Raw genomic sequence first — 19,636 nt, forward strand, 5'->3', positions numbered from 1 at the left:
CTATTGGAAACTTGTGCTCTAGCACTTTGATTACAAGAAAACTTGATAACATTGTTGGAAGAAGGAAAACTAGTTCTAGGCTTGAGTTGACTGGTACTAGCTGAATGCAGAAGATATAGCCCTTTACTGAATTTACCAAGAACCAGTGGCCTCTTCATTGAAAGGCCCTGCAGAATAGCACCAAAAATAGAGAAAGTGAGAATTGATTTAAACTGTAAACATAATTTGTAGACTGACAACAGATTGTAATGGAAACAAGAGACAAAGAGCACATGATGAAGTGTGTATCCTGGTAATAAAGAAACAGATCCGGATTTAAACACGAGAGCTCTAGTAGAATTATGAAGATTGACATATATATATATATATATATATATAGGTTTAGGAAGCGTTTTAACATCAAACAAGAGATTAAAATTAGAGGTCATATGCTCGGATGCACCGGAATTCAGAATCTAAGAAACTGAATTTACAGAAACACTAGTGTAAGATCTAGGAGAGGTAAGGGATGTGATACCAGCACAATTAACAGTAGCAGTTTCCTCTGTGTTGTTAGAAACCTTTACACCTAGCTTCACATGTTGAAAGAGTTGGTAAATAGTATGATACTGATCCTAAGTCATTGGGTTGTCCCCTGAATTACCCCATTCTCCTCAAGTAAGTAAGCTGCATTGCTTTTAGCTTAAGGACTCGACCTTTTAGTGAATTTAAAATCAGCAGGAAAACCAATCAACCTATAGCAATTTTCAACAGTGTGATTTGTTCTTTTACAATAAGAACAAAATAATTCAAAGGTATTTTTCTTTCCTTCAGCAATAATCTTTCTGTCATAATTGGGTCTTTGTCCACAAAACGATTACTTAGAAGGACCAGCAAGATAGTTAGAAAAATCAGTAGCATAGTTATGACCAGAGTAAGTCTGCTTGGAAGCATAAAAAATAGTTGCACCTGGGTGCTGTGAAACATAAACTTTCCTTTGCTTCTCATCTTTGATTAGCAGAGAATAAGCATAATTCACCGAGGGTAGAGGGGATAAACGTAGTAAATTGATCCGAGGTCCTGCATAAGCCTTATTAAGCCCCATGAGGAACTGAATAAGCCTAGCATCCTGTTCAGATTTGTGTGTTTTGATCTTACCTCCATAAAAGCAATCACAGGTACAAGTTTGACACATATCAAGGCTGTCCAGCTCGTCCCAAAGTCTTTTCAACCTTGTGAAATATATAGCAATGTCCAGATTTCCTTGTGCTAATTCACTGATCTCTTTCTGTAGCTGATAAAGAAGAGGTCCATTACTTTGGCCAAACCTTTCCTCAAGCTTCTCCTAGATGTGTTTTGCTGTTTTTGAGTACAAAACACTTTCAACAATCTCCTTTGAAAGGGAGTTCAAAAGCCAAGAAATTGTTGCATCTAGACCAAGATTTGTGAGATTTAGAGGTGATACTTGGTGGAATGATTGTTCCATCAATGAAACCAACTTTATTTTTAGCTGATAAAGCTATCAATATGCCCCTGGGCCAACCACCATATCCTTTACTATCAAAAATGGTGTTGACAAGAACCATACCAAGAGAGTCTGAGGCATGGAGATAGAAAGGATGAGAGCTGACTAAGACTTCATTCTCTGTTTAAGTTGCAGCAACACCAGTGGTGCTATGAGCTGAAGGAGTTTCTGTCATGGGAACAAAAAAAAAATGAAAGAAAAGAATGAAGATAGCAGAAAGTATTTAGGATCACATTCCTACTTCTCTGATACCATGTTGAAAATGAAGAAGAACATGAAAATTTTCGTGTGTGTTTTTATTGATCACTGTACACTCCAATATATACAATCATGAGAAAGAAAGTGCAGCTATTTTCTGTACACCTGTCACTATACTATAGGCTAAGTCCTAACAATCCTAACAACTTGTGCAAGACAATGAATATAGACTATTCCTCACTATGTACACGTATTAACATTTATCTTAAATTGAACCTAATAATTGTGATTTGAAAATAACTCTTTTGGAGCTCAAAGAACCATTCTTCTTCATCAACTCATCATTTGTTTATTTCTTTTCAAACTCGATTCGTTCCTTGAGCTATATGAGAAGTGTCTGAAGATGTTGATTCTGGATTTGAGATCCTAACAGATATACATTGGTTATGTATAGATATGTATGTGCACGTATATTATACTACACATTTGATACATCTACAATAAAGTAGAATCACCCAAAGATATTAGGTCCTAAATAGGCGCGCCGCACGTATATTAAAAGAACAATTGATTTTTTTTTAATCAACCTAAACAAGTTTACTAATTCTACTAATTAATAGAGATATATACATTTTTAAAAAAAATGCTAGTTTTCTGTATAATTTTAAGTTGTCTCTGCCTCAGTTGTTTCGCTAGCACGAAAAGAAGAATTAAAAGAGTGAAATAAGTAGAAGGGAATTTTGTTCTCTTTCTCTTTCTTTATAGTCTTACCAATCAACATTATAAGCTTGGACGGTAAACAATTAGTCAAGGTAAGAGTATACTCAATGAACCACTCTTCATAGACATTTCCAAGTCTTTTACCTCAAATCGTTCATAATTTATGAGAATAGCATGTTATGTTTGACTAACCTATTTGAAAAATATTTTTTTTTTGAGAGCAATACTTATGTTTGACTAATACTTTTCTTATAATATTTCTCTATATTGCACTATATTAATATTTCTTTATACTTATGAATAAGGAAAAACGATGAAAATAAATTACTAATTATATCTAAATTTTAAAATGAAAAGTATTATAAACCATTTACCTTTAGTGAAGAGAGAAAATATCACATTCGCCTTAGAACTAACTGGAAACCATAGAATGAAACTTTGACACTCCCTACTGGTTATGAGCTTGCGTCAAAATAAAATGAGGTTATTTCTGATGAAATTATACAGAAAATAATCCAACCTAGTTTTGCACTCAAGCTGGTTTAGTGGTTCAATATAGTTGGGTTGAGCAATACGAAGTCTCCTGTTTAATTTTCGACAAGACAAACACTAAGTGATTTGTTCCTCCCAGAGGTGGATTCAGGATTTTAAGTTTGTGGGTACTCAATAAAATAAAATGGTCGTATCAAGGAGATTCAAACTTGGGTATAGCATGTGAGGCATTTCTTTAACCCCTTTTGAACCATTAAGTCAACTAACAACTTTGTTAATGGGTTCTTCACTTATCATTTTTATATATTTAATAGATTTTTGATATAATTACAAAGTATACGAAAATATTTGGGGATTCCCAGGAACCCGCACCCACAATGCTAGATCTGCCCCTGTTTGTTTTCATATGTTCTAGCCTTGGTGGATAGAGTTACCTGACAATCACGTACCTGTTGTCGATGAAAGGTGGCAAGTATCCAGTAAAATTATTTAAAGTGTGCATAAGCTATCCAGACACCGCAATTAAAAAGAAAATCCAACCTAGCTAGTCTTGGAATTTCTTAACGATGGTCGATCGGTGAATGCATGCATTATGCATATGCACAATTGCAAAGTATATTTCTACGAAGTGCCGACCAAATTACCTAATTAAAGGAAAACTAAAGATGATTATTCACATGAATGCAAAGCACGTGTTTGACTAATTAACCTCGTGAAACTAAAAATTCTGCAATAATGTTATTTTCTTCGCAACTTTCTAAAAATTTTCTGTGTGGAAATAAGGCAGGGAAGAAGAATAGCTATATTAGTGTGCACGTTAGCTTTCACGCACGGCCTTTCAATTTATTTTATTAATTAATAGGCCACACCTTTAAATTGAAGGTCTAACTGACTTGAACGAGTTATCATCGTGAAAACGATAATAGAAATTATCATATGGGATAAGTTTTGCATGGACAAATTAACACAGTTCTTTGATAAGATTATGACATAGTGATCATCTAGCAGGATACAGTAATTAATTAACTCCTTAATTCTTAGGATATATTGGCGTCTATCTGCCTAATTAGGTCATACACCAAGCCTATTGTGGCTTTGCATAACTCTATAACGAGGCAGCTCAAGTAATTTGGTATCTGGAGTATATTATTTAGAGTTGATTAAGGGAAAAAAGCAAATAGCATGTAAAGTTTAGGAATACACAAATAATAGTCCAAAACCTTTTAATAAAATTATGTAAATTTTGGTACAATATATATCGTCAATTTTTATTTTTTGGGCGGGGGGGGGGAGGGGTGGAGTGTGTGTGTGTGTGTTATACATGTTATACAAGCATAATTTCCACACACAGACAACTGCTTTCTCAATTTGTTATCACTTTACATTGATGATATAACATGCATCGTCCTTTCAACCAAAATAAATAAATAAAATAAGCAACATGAATAGTTTTATGTCGCGGTTATTTTAAAGAAAAATATGTCCAAATTTTGTTGCAGTGAAGTGTTGATTAGTGAGACGTAGTGGGGTGGGTGCTTGAGTTGTTTAATACTACCTCCATCTCATTTTATGTGTCATCATTTGATCGGAAATGAAGTTTAAAAAATAAGTGATGATTTTAAAAAGTTTACAAAATTGTCCCTCTAATTATTTACTTTTTAGTTATCTTTTCTTAATAAGTGGGATCTACTAAAAATAAAATTAAAATGATACCATTAAATAATTATCAAATAAGAAAATATGACATTCATTTTGAGACGAACCAAAAAGGAAATGGGGGACGGAGGGAGTAGAATAAAATAATAACGTGAAATGTACCATTTTTCCAATTTGAATAAAATATGTTGACTCAAGGAGGAGTTGTCTTTATTTATTCTGAGACTTACATTAACGCTTAAAAAGCAATATATACCACTCATAATGATTACTGTTAAGTTATCTCTCTCATTGAAAAATGAATTAAAAATAATTAAAATTTTATATTAACAATGTGAAAATAAATATTTATTTTTAACACATCAAAATAAACATGAAGTATTTGCCACGAAAAGAAGAGGGGTCCACGATTAGGAAAATGTTGTGCACGTTCCTTAGCGAGACAACTTTAATTGTTATGCTTGTACCTTAATTAGCTTTATGTTTTTCTTCGAACTGCAGTCCTACTTCTATTAATTAACAAATTCTGTCAATATTATTTTGAATCCTTCAATATTAGATTTATGTAATGCTTGTAAGTCTTCATCTTGTTATATTTGGGTTAATTTGTGCATTTTAACTAATTATATATGGTACTTGTTATGGTTCACCACAACATGTGTTGAGTAATTTTGTGACTAATGTTTGGACAAATGTAAAGAAACAATTTTGCTTTTGTTAGTAGTTGATTCTTAGACTTCGCAATGTTCAGCTTACTTCATTTTAGGCTGTTTAACAGATTTTTGTTGTTAAGTGTTATGGTTAAAAAACCCTAGCTAGAAATCAATACATTACATCGAATTATTTTAGGCGCAAAATTTTACTTTTTAAAAAAGAAAAAGCAATTTTTTCTAAGCTAAAAATGAAATGTGTCCACCGTCAAAGGATGTGGTGCACTGTTTCTTACTTAATAAAAAATTTCAAGTTCAAGTCTTGGATATGGAATAATTTTTGGTAGGACCTATGCGCACATTAAACATTTAGATATAATATTCATCATATCTCAAACATAAGGTACTCTTTTGCACATTCTCTCCAAGTTTAAGTACCAAAAAAGTAGCAATAAAATTGGAGCAGATCCATGACATGCAAAACGAAGCGCGTGGGTGAAAGTTTACAAGTTGACGCATAGTAGAAGCATCAAAATAATACTCATGCCTCATTTTTCTCAATGAGATCATATTCCTGACATCAGCTAATTTGCGAATCCATCAACTAATAGCCATTTCTTTTATACTTATACTTCAATAGACTATACAGAGAGAGGAGACAATAAACTTATCTGAGATCGGCGATCGGCGGCTAGGCTACTAATGGACCGGCAGAAGAAGAGAAAGAGAACAGTGAACACCGACGCTAACGGCGGCGATCATAGCGGAGGTGCCGCGGTTTCTCCGCCGCTGCCAGCTCCGTCGGAGGCGGAAGTCGACGAGTTCTTCGCGATCTTACGGAGGATGAACGTAGCAGTTAAATATCTACAGAAAAATGCTCAGATCAATGACGTGGCAGAAGCTGGTGGACAGAAGAGAGTTGATTTGGACCTCAATACTCTACCAGAAAGCGAAGACTAACGCCGTTAAAGCTCCGAATTGGAGAAATGCACAGTCGGTGCATTTTTGACGGTCACGGTGACGGTACGTCTGTACAGTTTAAGCTTTTTCACTACTGTTGTAACTGACAACGAATTTGCAATCTGTTTTTTCGGAGAATCGTACCTCGTACTCCCTAATTGGTTAGGTTTTGAACTTGTAAGTTAAATTTTACATCAATAAATCTTCCTAAGTATTTTGTATAATAAAACTACGACTTGACACAAAGTTTAACTTTTGAATCTTGTGGTTTAAATTAAAGTTTTGTTTAATGTACAAAAATATCCTTTAATCTCGTGGTCTTAAACATAATATGTGAAACCTTAAAATTAAAATATTGTAAAAAAAAAAAAAGATACATTTTTTTTGAATGAATTAAAAAAAAAAATAGGTTATTCTTTTTTAAAAGAAGGGAGTATATTATTACTGTCAAACGAACAGATTGGACATTATGCGTTAATTTAAATCTAACCAGTTTTGTTTTTGTTTTGCTAAATTTAATCCATTCATGCCTGCTTATTTGTATCTTTGTATTTTGTGAAAAAATAGTTGGCAATAAATTTTTTGTATAATTTATAGGTTGAACGCCAAATAAAACTTATATTTATTTAATTTTATAATAATATAAATTTATTTGTGCAAGCTCAAAGTTATCGGACATTGATCACAGCTGAAGCTAAGTTAAAAGGGCCTTCTTAGACTTCAACTATGCAGCAGATATTGAATAAAAAGTTTGTAGAGTTGGATTCATAAACGTTTGAAATATAAAATATAGTAGTAATTTTAATCATGCGAGAATAAACTTAAAATATTAGGGGCAAATTTGGGGCACTACAGATAAAAATCCCAATAAATTAGGCTCATCTTTTTGACCTTTATATAACACGTGTTGGTTAGTTAGTTTGAGAATTGCAGCAAAGGAAAGGGATATGCAGCAAAAAGGATCGGAAATTAATCATTCCTTGTCCATTTGTTTAGACTTTACTAGCGGTTCAGACTTATTGAAAAGTACAAATTATGGAAGAAAAATAATTATTAAAATCATTTGTTAGGAATATCTTTTAGTCATATTAAAATGTTTAATTTGTATAAAATATTGATTTAAGATGAATTTAAATCATGGTGGGGATGAGATAATAGATAACTTTCGGCTAGATTGACAGGGAGGAGTTGTAGTATTCTGCTTGCCTTGCATTTCTACCTTTTAGTATGTTATATCTTTTCAATGTTGATAATTTCTTTAATTATATATAAAGTATTTAAGATCATAAAATTAAAGAATATTTTTATACATTCTACATATCGATCATATAAGACCATAAAATTCATTTTTTTTACTTTCTTAGATTCGTGTTAATTAAATGAGATAAACAAATTGAAATGAAGATATTTGTTTAGACTTTATGACAACTACCAAGGACCTGACTAGTTCAGCTCAATTAAGCTCAGAAAATGGGCCCTCGAAGCCCATGAATACAAAATGACCCAGCGAGTTAGTGGGCCGCATTTGCATGTCAGATCCAGTCCCTGTCCATTAGCCCAGTAACCCATGTGCCCCATATATAGGGTAGATTTTGGGCTGCTTGATACTTTCACTTTAAATCATACTACTCTTACATTAACAATATATAACTTAATTTTGATATAATGCATCGTTCAAATAAGTTTTTACCTATTCAAGATGAATGTTGACATAACCAGCCAATACAGCACTAAATAGGTAAAAGACATAATTGGACTCCATTTTTATGCTCACACAAAGTTGACCCCAATTTCGTCATACCATCGAACCGTAACAGTAGCTGTTTTAGTTAGCTAAAGATTTTATTTTTTTATACAAAGGTTTACACTAAACTATTGAGTGATGAATCGAGATGATGATCATGTGCTAATATTAGTTAACTATATGAAAGAAGAGAACTCTTATAAATTTGATACCACCTTATCACTAATACGACAACAACAACAAACCCAGTGTATTCCTACAGCGTGGGACACCTTATCACCAATGGTCACCTTTTATTTATTGCAATTGAAAAATAATTATAATCACTGTCTCAAATTTAACAGATGAAATTATAAGGTGATATCATGGAGTTTCATGACAATTATTATTTTTCAAACACAAAGTCAAATAATGGCTGAGCGGTGCTGTTTCTACTAAAAAAAAAATCACAATTTGGATAAGGACATTTTCCAAACAATTTAAATTGACACGAACTTGGAAAAAATTGGCAACAGACAGTGATTTGCTTAGGCTACTACATTTTTTTTTTTTTTCTTAACCATATACTATTATTCCTTCTGGCCTAATTAGGATCATAAGATCAGTAGAACTAGAAGAGATTCAAAATAGGATAAAACTTCAAATGTTACCATCTATCAGTTTCAATCAAATCCCTTACAAGGGCGCAGCCACAACGGTGCCTAAGAATTCACAGTATCCAATTATTTTGTCTCAAGTTTTATATTATTATTAAAAATTAACTATGTACAAATAATTGATCAAGAACTCAATTAACAAATACGATTGTGCTCTAAAATCTATAATCTAGAAATTTTGAATCTGCTTCTGATATTAGACGCCATAAAGAAGAAATAAAATAGAAAACAAACTCGAACAATAGACAAGAATAGAAAAAGAAATATTGAAACTTGACAAGTGACAACAAAGCAAAATATTATGTAGCATAATTGTTTTTTTGTAGTGTAGCAATTTTATTATTTTTATTTTTTTTGTATATTGTAGTATTTGGGTCACCTTGTACGCACCTCGACTAATTTTACGAAATATCTGTCACCTTTTTACCAGTAACAGGTATCAATAACTCTTTTTACTAAAACTAAAACAGATTGAAATAAATCACCTAATATTTGTATCGATTGAGATTTTAAAGTGTAGCAATTATTATTAGTGTAAACAACATAAATCCCTTCCTTAATGAAATTAATTACGTAATATTCTTTGTGTTATTTCTCTTTTCCGATTTTGAAAAAATATATATACATGTCATTGATCCTCATACGTTACTTCAATGTATGATGAAATAGTTTGGCCTATAGTTATGGAAACAAAATATCAGCTATCCTTATTCAATTGCTTGATTTAAGGCAGTAGTAGATGTTGTGATTTATTGGATGCTTAAAAGTAGTAACTAATATTCAAATTTAAAAATATCACCACAATATTTTTTTTTTTTTGAAATTTCTATTTGGAATACAAACTAAAAAAACCCCAGTTGACATTTTTTTCCGTCTTTTTTTCAAAATCAATATGAACATCGCTATATTATTGCGGCATTTCGATTCTTGGCAGTCGGAAATTATTTATGAACAATACAAAAGTGATGGAATTGTGGTTTCATAAAGTAGCACATTCTTGAAATTGATTTCGATGATTGGTACGGAATTGAATATTGATGATGTAGAAAAAAATTGAAGTAAAATACATTGTTGAAGGTAATTCCTCTCCAATTATTATAAGGAATGATAATGGAGTGAGAGTATACATTGAGTTGAAGAAAAGTTTTTCAGATTTTGTTAATTATCCGTTATAGATTACAATGTTTGACAAGTCCAATAAAGAAATTGATTTTGATCGTGAAATCGGTGTTATTCTTTGTGTTGAAGGAACTGAATCTGATACTTTTGTTGAATGTGCATTATTTCTTTATAAATTTACAAATTGTTAATAGAAATTGCAGTTGTCGTATAGAGTTATTAAGTTTTGTTATTTTTTTTTCTTGTATGTATTGTATTATATTATACATTGAATAAAATGAAACTATTTACTTAAAATTTCGCTGGCTTTCTCTCTCTTGATTTTGGGTAAAATACTTATACATGTTCTGGACCCTCATACATTGCTGTAATGTATGAGAAAACTAATTAGCCTATATTTATGAAAAAATAAATCAGATACTATCTTTATGTTCCTTAATTAACACCATTAATTACCTCTCTTAAACATCAACAATAATTTTTTTTTGTTCGATTACGACCTGGAATAAAAAAAAAAGTTAAATATACATGTCGACCACATCTTATACATTAATGGAATGTATAAGGTAAATCGTTTTTTCTATATTTAAGGAAATTAAATCAGACACCTTAATTATCTAATTTATTGATTAAATCTGACACCTATATTTAAGTAAAGTAAATCAGAAACCTTAAATCAAACACCTTAATTAATGGAAATTACTAATTTATTGATTAGTGATATCTTAAAATTAGTTACAGTAATTCAAATTGAAAATAATTTAATACATTCAAAAAAAAATAAAAAATCATGAATATCTATGTATAATACATAATACGACCTCTTATATGTAATTGTTTTTAAAAAGGTTCATAAAAATATTATTTCTTATAAATCATTATTTTTTTATGTGTATAAGGTCTAAAAATCAAATTGCATGAGGTGATATGTATATATGTAGAAAACATTGACTTTATACATAACAATCTTATGTATACTGTAATTAATTAAATGTATAATGTTGACGTTAGCGGAGTTTCAAAATGCATTATGTTGAAGAATATATATAACTTAATATGTATAATGTCAAAAATCAAATTGCATCAGGTGACCTTTATTTTTTTAAAAATAATATTAGTTCTTGAATATTTTAATCTATACATTAGTATGGTAACCTTATACATATTTATTTTATGTATTATATTATAGTTATGTGAATTATTGATTGAACAACTCATGTTAACTTAAAAATAATGCTTTCTTATACGCAACTTGATATGTATAAAAATGAACAAACAACATATATCAACCACATACTCCTACACTACGTAGTAATGTATGAGAATTGAATTGAACAAATAACAAAATTTAACCACGTCCTCATACATTGCTTAGTAATGTATGAGGACTGAAGTAACAATATTTGTATGACCTTAAATACTATTGTATGAGATGGTATAATACACTATCATTATGTATAATAGTTAGACGTCGTTATAAAATACAAACAGCAAATATGGAATTTATACTTCAACAACAAATATACATCGATTTTAGTCACGGCAGGGAAGAGCATATCCTCAGAAATTAATTTGGACTATAGGGGCGTCGACTTCAACTGCGAATGAACAGCCGTTTTCGGCTTCTACCACAACTCTGTCGTTGTATTTGGTGGTTAAATGGCGGAGCTATTGCCGGAAGGGTAGCCAAAGAGAATGACGGGGATGCCGAATTTCAAATTTGAATCATCACCAACACCAAAGAAAAATTCAAATCTAAATTTAATTTGACAAAGTTGAAAAAAAAAAAACTTAAAATTTAATGAAGAAGGTGAACTTTGTTTAGTTAATGGTTGATAACTGAAAAATTTGAAATTCCTCACATCATGTTAGCTTGATTGTAGGCGTAAATAAAGGAGCAGAGATATGGAGTAAAAATTGATGCACAGAAAAAGGAGCAAATAATGGCATTTTGATATGTGTGAGGGGGATGAGAGGAAAAGAATAAATTTAAGGGATTTAAGTAATTACTTTGAGATTTTTGTAATTACTTTTTTAATATGAGATTTTATGTAATAAGATAAAATTACCTTATGTATATATATATATATATATGTAAATTTTAATTATTAAAATGGTGGGGCGTCGCTGTCGAGCGTTATTACGACCTGTCGTCCCATCAAGGATGATCACATGGCCCTAATGATAATGACATCCACCACAGACAATTAGATCCACAATTGAGCCCATAATTTCTTATACATTATTTTACATCGCCATTGAGTTTGTACTTTCAATGTGCAAATACTTGCATGTATATTCATTTTAGACCTATGTTATTTAAAGTTAGGCTTAACAAAATCAATTTGCATGAAGTCGAGTCATTTTTGCCTAACTTCAACAATTTTTATTTAAACTTCAGCCACATTAGTGTTTTGTATGATATAGAAACATCCCCCTCCCTCCTCTCCTCCCCCCACCCCCACCCCACCCCCACCCCAACCTAGGGGCGGCTCTATCCTTTTGTAAAAAAGGTGACCGTCTTAGGTCTCAAATTTGAGGAAACTTATTTTTTAAGTAATAATATATATATTATGTGTAGAAAAATAATTTTTTATATACAATAAAAGTATTTTTAGAAGAAGTTTGATATATTTAGAGTATTATATCTCAAAATAAAAAAATTAACTGCTTTGATTATATTACTAACTAAAAGAGAATAATTAGAAGAAAGTGATTATATAATTTTTAAAATAAATTTTATTAAAAAATAAATTTTTTTCTTAAAAATATAAAGTTTTCATTTGATTTTGGCCTTGGGCCACTAACGCACTTGAGCGGCCCCCGCCCCAACCACCACCACATACACTGACACACATAAGGTAGCGATTCAATTAAGGACTTTGATTTCAGTGGGGTAGCTATGATCACACTAGCAATGTATGAATATAAGAGAAATAACTAAACTTCAATTTTATGAAAACTTAAGTTGATCTTCAGCCCTTTAAAACTTAAGATACCATGTTTGAAGTTAGTATTTGTCAAGATAATTTCGATTATTGTATGGTAGGAATAGTCTCAAAATAAGATCTGTGTAAAATAATTTAAAAAGCAAACACAAATTAAACCAAGATATCATTATCAATTTTAATTTGCCCGTTGCTCTGTTTAAAAGTCCAAATAGCCTTTGGCAAGTCTGAGATATACTGATCTCTCTAATATAAGTAAAAATGATGTTGATTTATTTACTATATATACAACCTCAAGAGCCACATTAAAAGATTATTTTGGATAAGTTTTTTTTGACTTTTACGAAGTAGGGAGGAGGAGCTAACCAAATGTACGTACATCATTGTCTTAATTTTGGATAAAATCTGCATTATTAGTACCCTATACTATTTTCTCACATGAGAATAGTGAATATTGTAACCTTGTTTTTTCTTTTTTCTTTTCTTTTTTTAATCCTGTCTAAGTGACTCAAACTCACAATCTAAATGTTAGAAATAAAGAGTGTGCTTATCATCCAAGCAAATCCCTCTTATCGTCTGTTGGAACCTAAATTGTTTAGTGGAATGATGTTTATTATTGAAATTATTATTACCTAAATTGTTTAGTGGAATGATGTTTATTATTGAAATTATTATTACTTAGTAAAAAGTAGGTTAATTGTGAAACCTAATCATTTATTGTAATGATCTTGCACTAATCCAGCCGTTAACTAAAACTGTGTTCAATAGGTGTCATTTAATCTTGATTAACTAAGGAAATGATGGATGGCTTAATTAGTGCCATAATATAACAAGTTGATATCACAATGAGTCAGTGACCTAATTACTAGCTAGTAGGTATCAGTAACTATTTTTTAAATTATCACATATGAATAACCTTGTCAAAATATGTAGATTCATTTGTTTTCTATCTTGATATTTTGTTGTCCTAATCTTTCTTGTAATCCCACTTTGAATATTTAATATTTTTGAGTTAAAAATCCATCAAAAACAATCTCTTTACCCTATAAAAATAGGGAATAAGTTCTGCATACATTATTCTCTTTAATTTGACTTATGAGTATATTATTGTTGTTTATGAATTACAACTCCATAATTGAAGTAAAGTAAGATTCGCGTTGATGCAACTAAATTGTGAAACCTATCACAATCGTCATGAATCCCTTTACTGATAATTACTTCTTTCTTTGGACAGAACTATACGAAGGTGAACTAAAGGGTTATCTAATTTGTAACGACAACTATATTCTTAATGTGCTTCTACTATTGTGTGGCATCATTGCAAATTCTATTATCCATTTTTGTGTACTCTCTCCATCACAATTTCTATGATATAATTTTTATTGGGTATGAAATAACAAAATTGTACTATTAAAGTTTATAATTTAAAACGAAAAAAAAAAATATTTATTTGATTATAAATTATTTAAAATAAGCAAAATTAAATTATAAAAAATATATATTTGAAATGTAAATTAATTAATCGAATGCAAAAAGAAATATTGAGAGATCTCCCAACTTCGAGTAAACTCTCTACAATATTTAAGCAGAGTCATTTATTAAATTTCTTATCAAGACATTCAGCGCTCAAAATAGAAATTAATCTATTTTTGCAACCATAATAGTATTGATCCAACAATTACAAGACATGATTAAGAAGAATATTAGAAACTGGCAGCACTCTTTAGAACTGCTTGGTATATAAAGATAAGATAACAATTTCAAATATAATTTAGAAGTAATTTTAGTTTATATTTAATTTGAGAAACTAACTAATTCAAAAAGTATTTTATTCCATCGATCATATTAAAATAATAAAATTTTATTTTAAAAAATATTTCAAATTATAAATATCTTTATGTATAGCATCTCATGTACCTAGTGACCTCGCGATGTCCTAAGATATGTGTCATCGGTGGAGCCCAATGTACCTTTACTTCTCTTATTTTTGTAAGCAATTTCTTTTGTAAAAGTTAAATAAATTTCAATTCTTTTGAAGTTAATTGCATTTTATTTTAATTTCTTAAAAAATTATTAAAAATATTTTTTAATCTGTAAAGGTATATTATATTTTTTCAGATACATCACTTAATTTTTATACGAATATATTATATTTTTCACTGATATATTTGAATTTTTAAGTAAAATCAGAGATTTATGTAATTATTTAAGAGGTTGAGATTTTAAATAGTTATGATAAATTAATTTATGATATGATAAGTTTTTCTCATTTTTGTTTGAACATAGCTCGTATTTACACACTTTCTTTCATATTTTTTTGCTCTTTCCTCATCTTTTATTTGTTGCGTATTCGTGGAAAACTTATCATCTATTGTCAACAATTTTTGTGATTGTGACACATTTATAATATTAACCTTACACGTTTGGATGTGCGTGAAAGAAAAAGCTATAGTAAAAAAAAAAAAAAAAAAAAAAGCCTACTAATAAGATGTTGAATGCTTTAAATAGTATGAGACTTTCCAAAAATATTGTGTGAATTTGATCTAACTAATACTATTTCCAACTTGTCTATTAGGTATTTTTGTTAACCACATAAATATATCATTTAGTTTTATTAAATTTACCACATAAAATATATCATTTAGTTCAGTTATAAATAATACGTATAAATAAAGTAAATAACATATTCCTTGTGATTGATTTAACTACATTGCATATGAATGAAAATGCATAAAAATAAAAAAATCTTAAATCCATGTCAACAATGAGTAATTAAAATACTTTATTTAGAATTGAGGTTCCAGTTAAACAGAACTTAATTCAAACATGTAAATGAGTTGGCTTGATAAATCTAAGTATGGTGTTATTCTTTTCTTGTGAGACATTTGATTTACCAGAATATAACGTTAAACTTTTGTCTTTTATTATTCCACTAGGATATAGGTATATATATCTTCTCAGACATTTCTTTGTCAAGACATTAAGGCTTGTTTGAACATAATTTAAAGTTATGAAATGATATTTGATTGACTTGAAGTTGAAATTCAACAGAATATATAATTTGAATTTCTGAAATTGTGTATTTTCTGACAAACTTGAAATTTGTTAAAAGAAAAAAATTACAAAGGCAAATCATATATTCAAGATTTGACTTAATAATCAATCATCAATCAGTAAGAAACTTTTTTATTTTTGGGTCATAATCAATTAATAACCTGCTGGCGATTTTCCACCCTTCGATTGTGGCCCCCTACCATTTTATTAGGTTTTATTATAAAGAAAAAAGAAAAAATTAAGGTCCGTTTAGACCTGACAATTGTATAATTTGAAAAAAAAAAAAATAGTAATTTTTATTTTTTATTAAAATGAAAATAATATTTTAAAACTAAAGTATATATGGAAAAAAAATTGAAGGTGTTATTAAGTTTTTGAGGATTTGAATTGAATTGGTGTGTTTTAACTTTCAAATATCTCTTTTAATTTATTTCTCTAATTTTAATTAGACACGTAATTTAAGAAAAGATTGAAAGTGTTTAAATTTTATGATTTTAAATTGAAGATTATAGAATATATAAAACGATTCTTCAATTTTATGTTATTAAATACATTATCTGAAAAATTTAAAACATTCTTTTTAAAATTAGATCGAGTAAATTAAGACAGATAAAGTATGCTTACTTCACCTTATTCCCCTCACCTAATGCCTATATAACATTTTAAACATTTGATGCTCATGAGTCACCAAGAATATAATTTTCATTTTAAATATCAAAATTGACAAATTAAAGGTGGTTGAGGAGCATGGATCCTTGCACACTTGTAATTTCTATGGAGTAATAATAATTCGCCCATGTCTTTTAACTTGTCAAAATATTCCACGGCTACCACATTGGTTTAAACAGATAAATTATTATATTTAATAGCAGTTTAATGTAAAGATATTTATTTTCTATTTAATGAAATAATTTAGCCACATAAATCATTGTAACTTATTTAAAAATCAGGAATTTAAAAAATTATTACTATTTTATAAATTTTGGTATATAGTCAAACACATAAATTAAAATAAAAGGAGTATAATTCTAGTTAGGATTTACCCACAAAGGACAATATAATTTTGTCAAGTATAGTTAAGGTCCACTACTAATTAATAGTCCCGTCTGCTCCGATTTGTTTATCTAATTTTTAGTTGGTATGACGTTTAAGGATCTGGAAAATATTTTTACATCTTTTGATTATAAATTAAAATATATAAATAATTATTTTAAATTAAAACATATACAATAGATTAAATATTTTTTAATTTTATGATCTTAAACAAGTCATAACAAACATTCAAATTAAAAATTTAGAAAAAATAACATAAACATACATCTTAACTTGACACACTTATACAAATTCTTACTCTTACAACGTAATTATAAAGATTTAATTAATTATATACCCTCGTTAGAAGTATCGAAAGTTAATTTATGTATCTCGACAGTCTCAAAATCGAAAAGAATATATTAGAAGCTAATTTGTATCTTTACAAAGGATAGAATTCACTAGATATATGGAAAGCTAATTATATATTTCGACTGACCTAAAATTAAAATTTTCATAATTATATAAAATATTGAAATTTCTTTTAATTAAGCTTCAAACTATAAGAATTTACATTGTTTGTCCAAAAATAATTAGAAGAGGAAGAAATTTTCTTCTATTCTAAACGAACTAAAAAAATAATTTAAACAAATCAAATCGAAGAGAGTAATTTTTATTCAATTTTTTTTTTTTTTTGGCACATTGCATTCAAATTTATGTCGTGTAAAATCATCTCTAACTTAATTTGATGAGATAGATATAAAAATTGGACAGAGAGAGAAAGCTCCACATACAAGTCTAGTATTTGAAAGATTATTTGATACGCAGATCAAATAACCTCGAATTATAGACGCGAAATTATAATTTTTAATTAATTTGTATCATATTAAAGGTGAGATAATATTATTATTTCATTGCAAATGGAAATGGAAATAAGATAAAATATTTTGATACTAAATTTGATATTATTATTTATATAATATTCAATTAATGATATAAATTCATTTTAAAATAAATCTATAAGGTCATTTAATTGATCCTCATGGTAAAATTATTTATTTTAATTTAACTATTTTATTTATGAAATTACTAAAATTGTAAGGAAAAAATTAAATATGTTATCAAATTATTAAAAATTATTTAACTAAGTTAATAAGTAAAACAGTCCAGGCCTTAGTTACATGAAACAACAAATCATAATTTAAAAAAAAAAAAAAAAAAAAAAAAAAACCTGTACATATATGAGTAGAAACACAGGGATTGATGGAATCAAGTTTTTTGATTAGGGACAACTCGATATATACAATAAAGCTTTGCTATGTGGAAAATATTATCCGATTCATACAAAGGTTTATTTTATGTTGTCTAACCTTACATTTTTATTAGAAATCGACTTTGATTGATTGGTTGTGCTGTTCTAATTTCTACTAAGATTCGAAGCTTGAACACTATGTATTCATACGCAAAACAGTCCAGGCTTAGCTACAACAAACAGCAAAATCATTATTTAAAAAAGAAACTTGTACAAGAGTAGAAACACTGGAATTGATGAAAACAAGACTTTGATTGATCGACATAAAAAATAAAGATAGTCTGATACACTATATGCGAAATCCATCACAAAGAGACCTACTTTGATAGATCGGTTGCCATCTTCTAATTACTTCCTACCGGAAGGGCCTCCCCTATTATAGTTTCTCCTTCCTCCATTACTTCTTCTTCCTGTATATTTCTTGTTTCCCTTACCTGCCACCGTTGTTGTTGTTGTTGATGATGAGTTTCTAAACACACTCCAGAGGTCCCATGCTGTCGTAGCCACACTAGTCACTGTACTAAACACATCAAGCAACTTATCAAATCTCTCTTTATTATTATTATAATTATAATTTTCCTCCTCCGATGGACTGGTACTAGTGGTAGGATTCGCTTTTTGCTCCTGCAATAAAGCCTCGTACATGTAAAGCAAGGAACAAGCCCCTGAAAAATCGGGCAGAGGAAACTTGGATGAGATTGTATTTCGATAGGGGGAGTATTGACTTGGCAAACCGGCGAGAAGTTGAACAACCAAATCTTGATCTGATATTGGATTGCCGATTGCTGTTAGTGAATCGGCTGTGGATTTCAGTTTTTTCACATACGATTCGATGCTCTCACCATCACCCTTTCTGATGCTGTGAAATTGCATTTTCAGTTGTTGACCTAAAATTGTTTCATCTCTTGAACCCAACTCCGATTTTGGCATAGACGTACTTTTACTATCATCTGTATCTGATGGAAAACTCATGGTTGAAAAAATTTATTTTGATTACCCCTTCCACATTCAATTACTTTGGTGTCACTTAATTCATTTTTTTTTCTGGACCCCACAATCCACTTTAAATTACTTTAATGTATTTAATTTATTCTTCTGTGCACCCACATTCCACTTTCAATTTTTGATCAAATATTAATTTCTCTCTCTTTTTTATTTTCCTTTATAACTTTAAATTAATAAAATGAGTCCCATAATCTATGTGTCAAAATAAATTTTTTCCTCATGGTTGGTTCTTGTATTCTGAAGTCTAGTCTCTCTTTTGGCTGAGTGACCCTGTAAGGTTGAATGCCCTAACACCTTATTTGGGTGGTTATTAAGGGGTCGTTTGGCCTTGTGAATTCCCATTTTTCTTTTTTCATTCAAAAAAATTCTTATTTTTCTTAGACTATTAGTTGCGTAAAGTTCGTGCTAAGCTCGGACTTAACCTTATGATAGAAGAATATAAAATTTAATTTTTTTAAAAATATAAATTAACTCACATTTTTTTATTACGTAATTTATTTAATTTATTGATACATTGATTATGTCCTATTTGGTAAGTTATTATAATTATTAAAGTTTTTTTGTTATATAATTGAATAATTTTTAA

The 19,636-nt window shown here is 29.4% G+C and overlaps 1 protein-coding gene across 1 annotated transcript; it reads left to right on the plus strand.

Annotated features, from left to right (window-relative positions):
- Window positions 1-5,584: 5,584 nt before the first annotated feature.
- On the plus strand, window positions 5,585-6,440 carry LOC107864734. Its single transcript, XM_016711165.2, has one exon. It carries the CDS (start codon window positions 5,923-5,925, stop codon window positions 6,178-6,180), a length of 258 nt encoding a protein of 85 aa, XP_016566651.2. The 5' UTR covers window positions 5,585-5,922; the 3' UTR covers window positions 6,181-6,440.
- The last annotated feature ends 13,196 nt before the right edge of the window (window positions 6,441-19,636 follow it).

The sequence above is a fragment of the Capsicum annuum genome, chromosome 3, assembly GCF_002878395.1.
Source record: "Capsicum annuum cultivar UCD-10X-F1 chromosome 3, UCD10Xv1.1, whole genome shotgun sequence".
Lineage (NCBI taxonomy): Eukaryota > Viridiplantae > Streptophyta > Magnoliopsida > Solanales > Solanaceae > Capsicum > Capsicum annuum.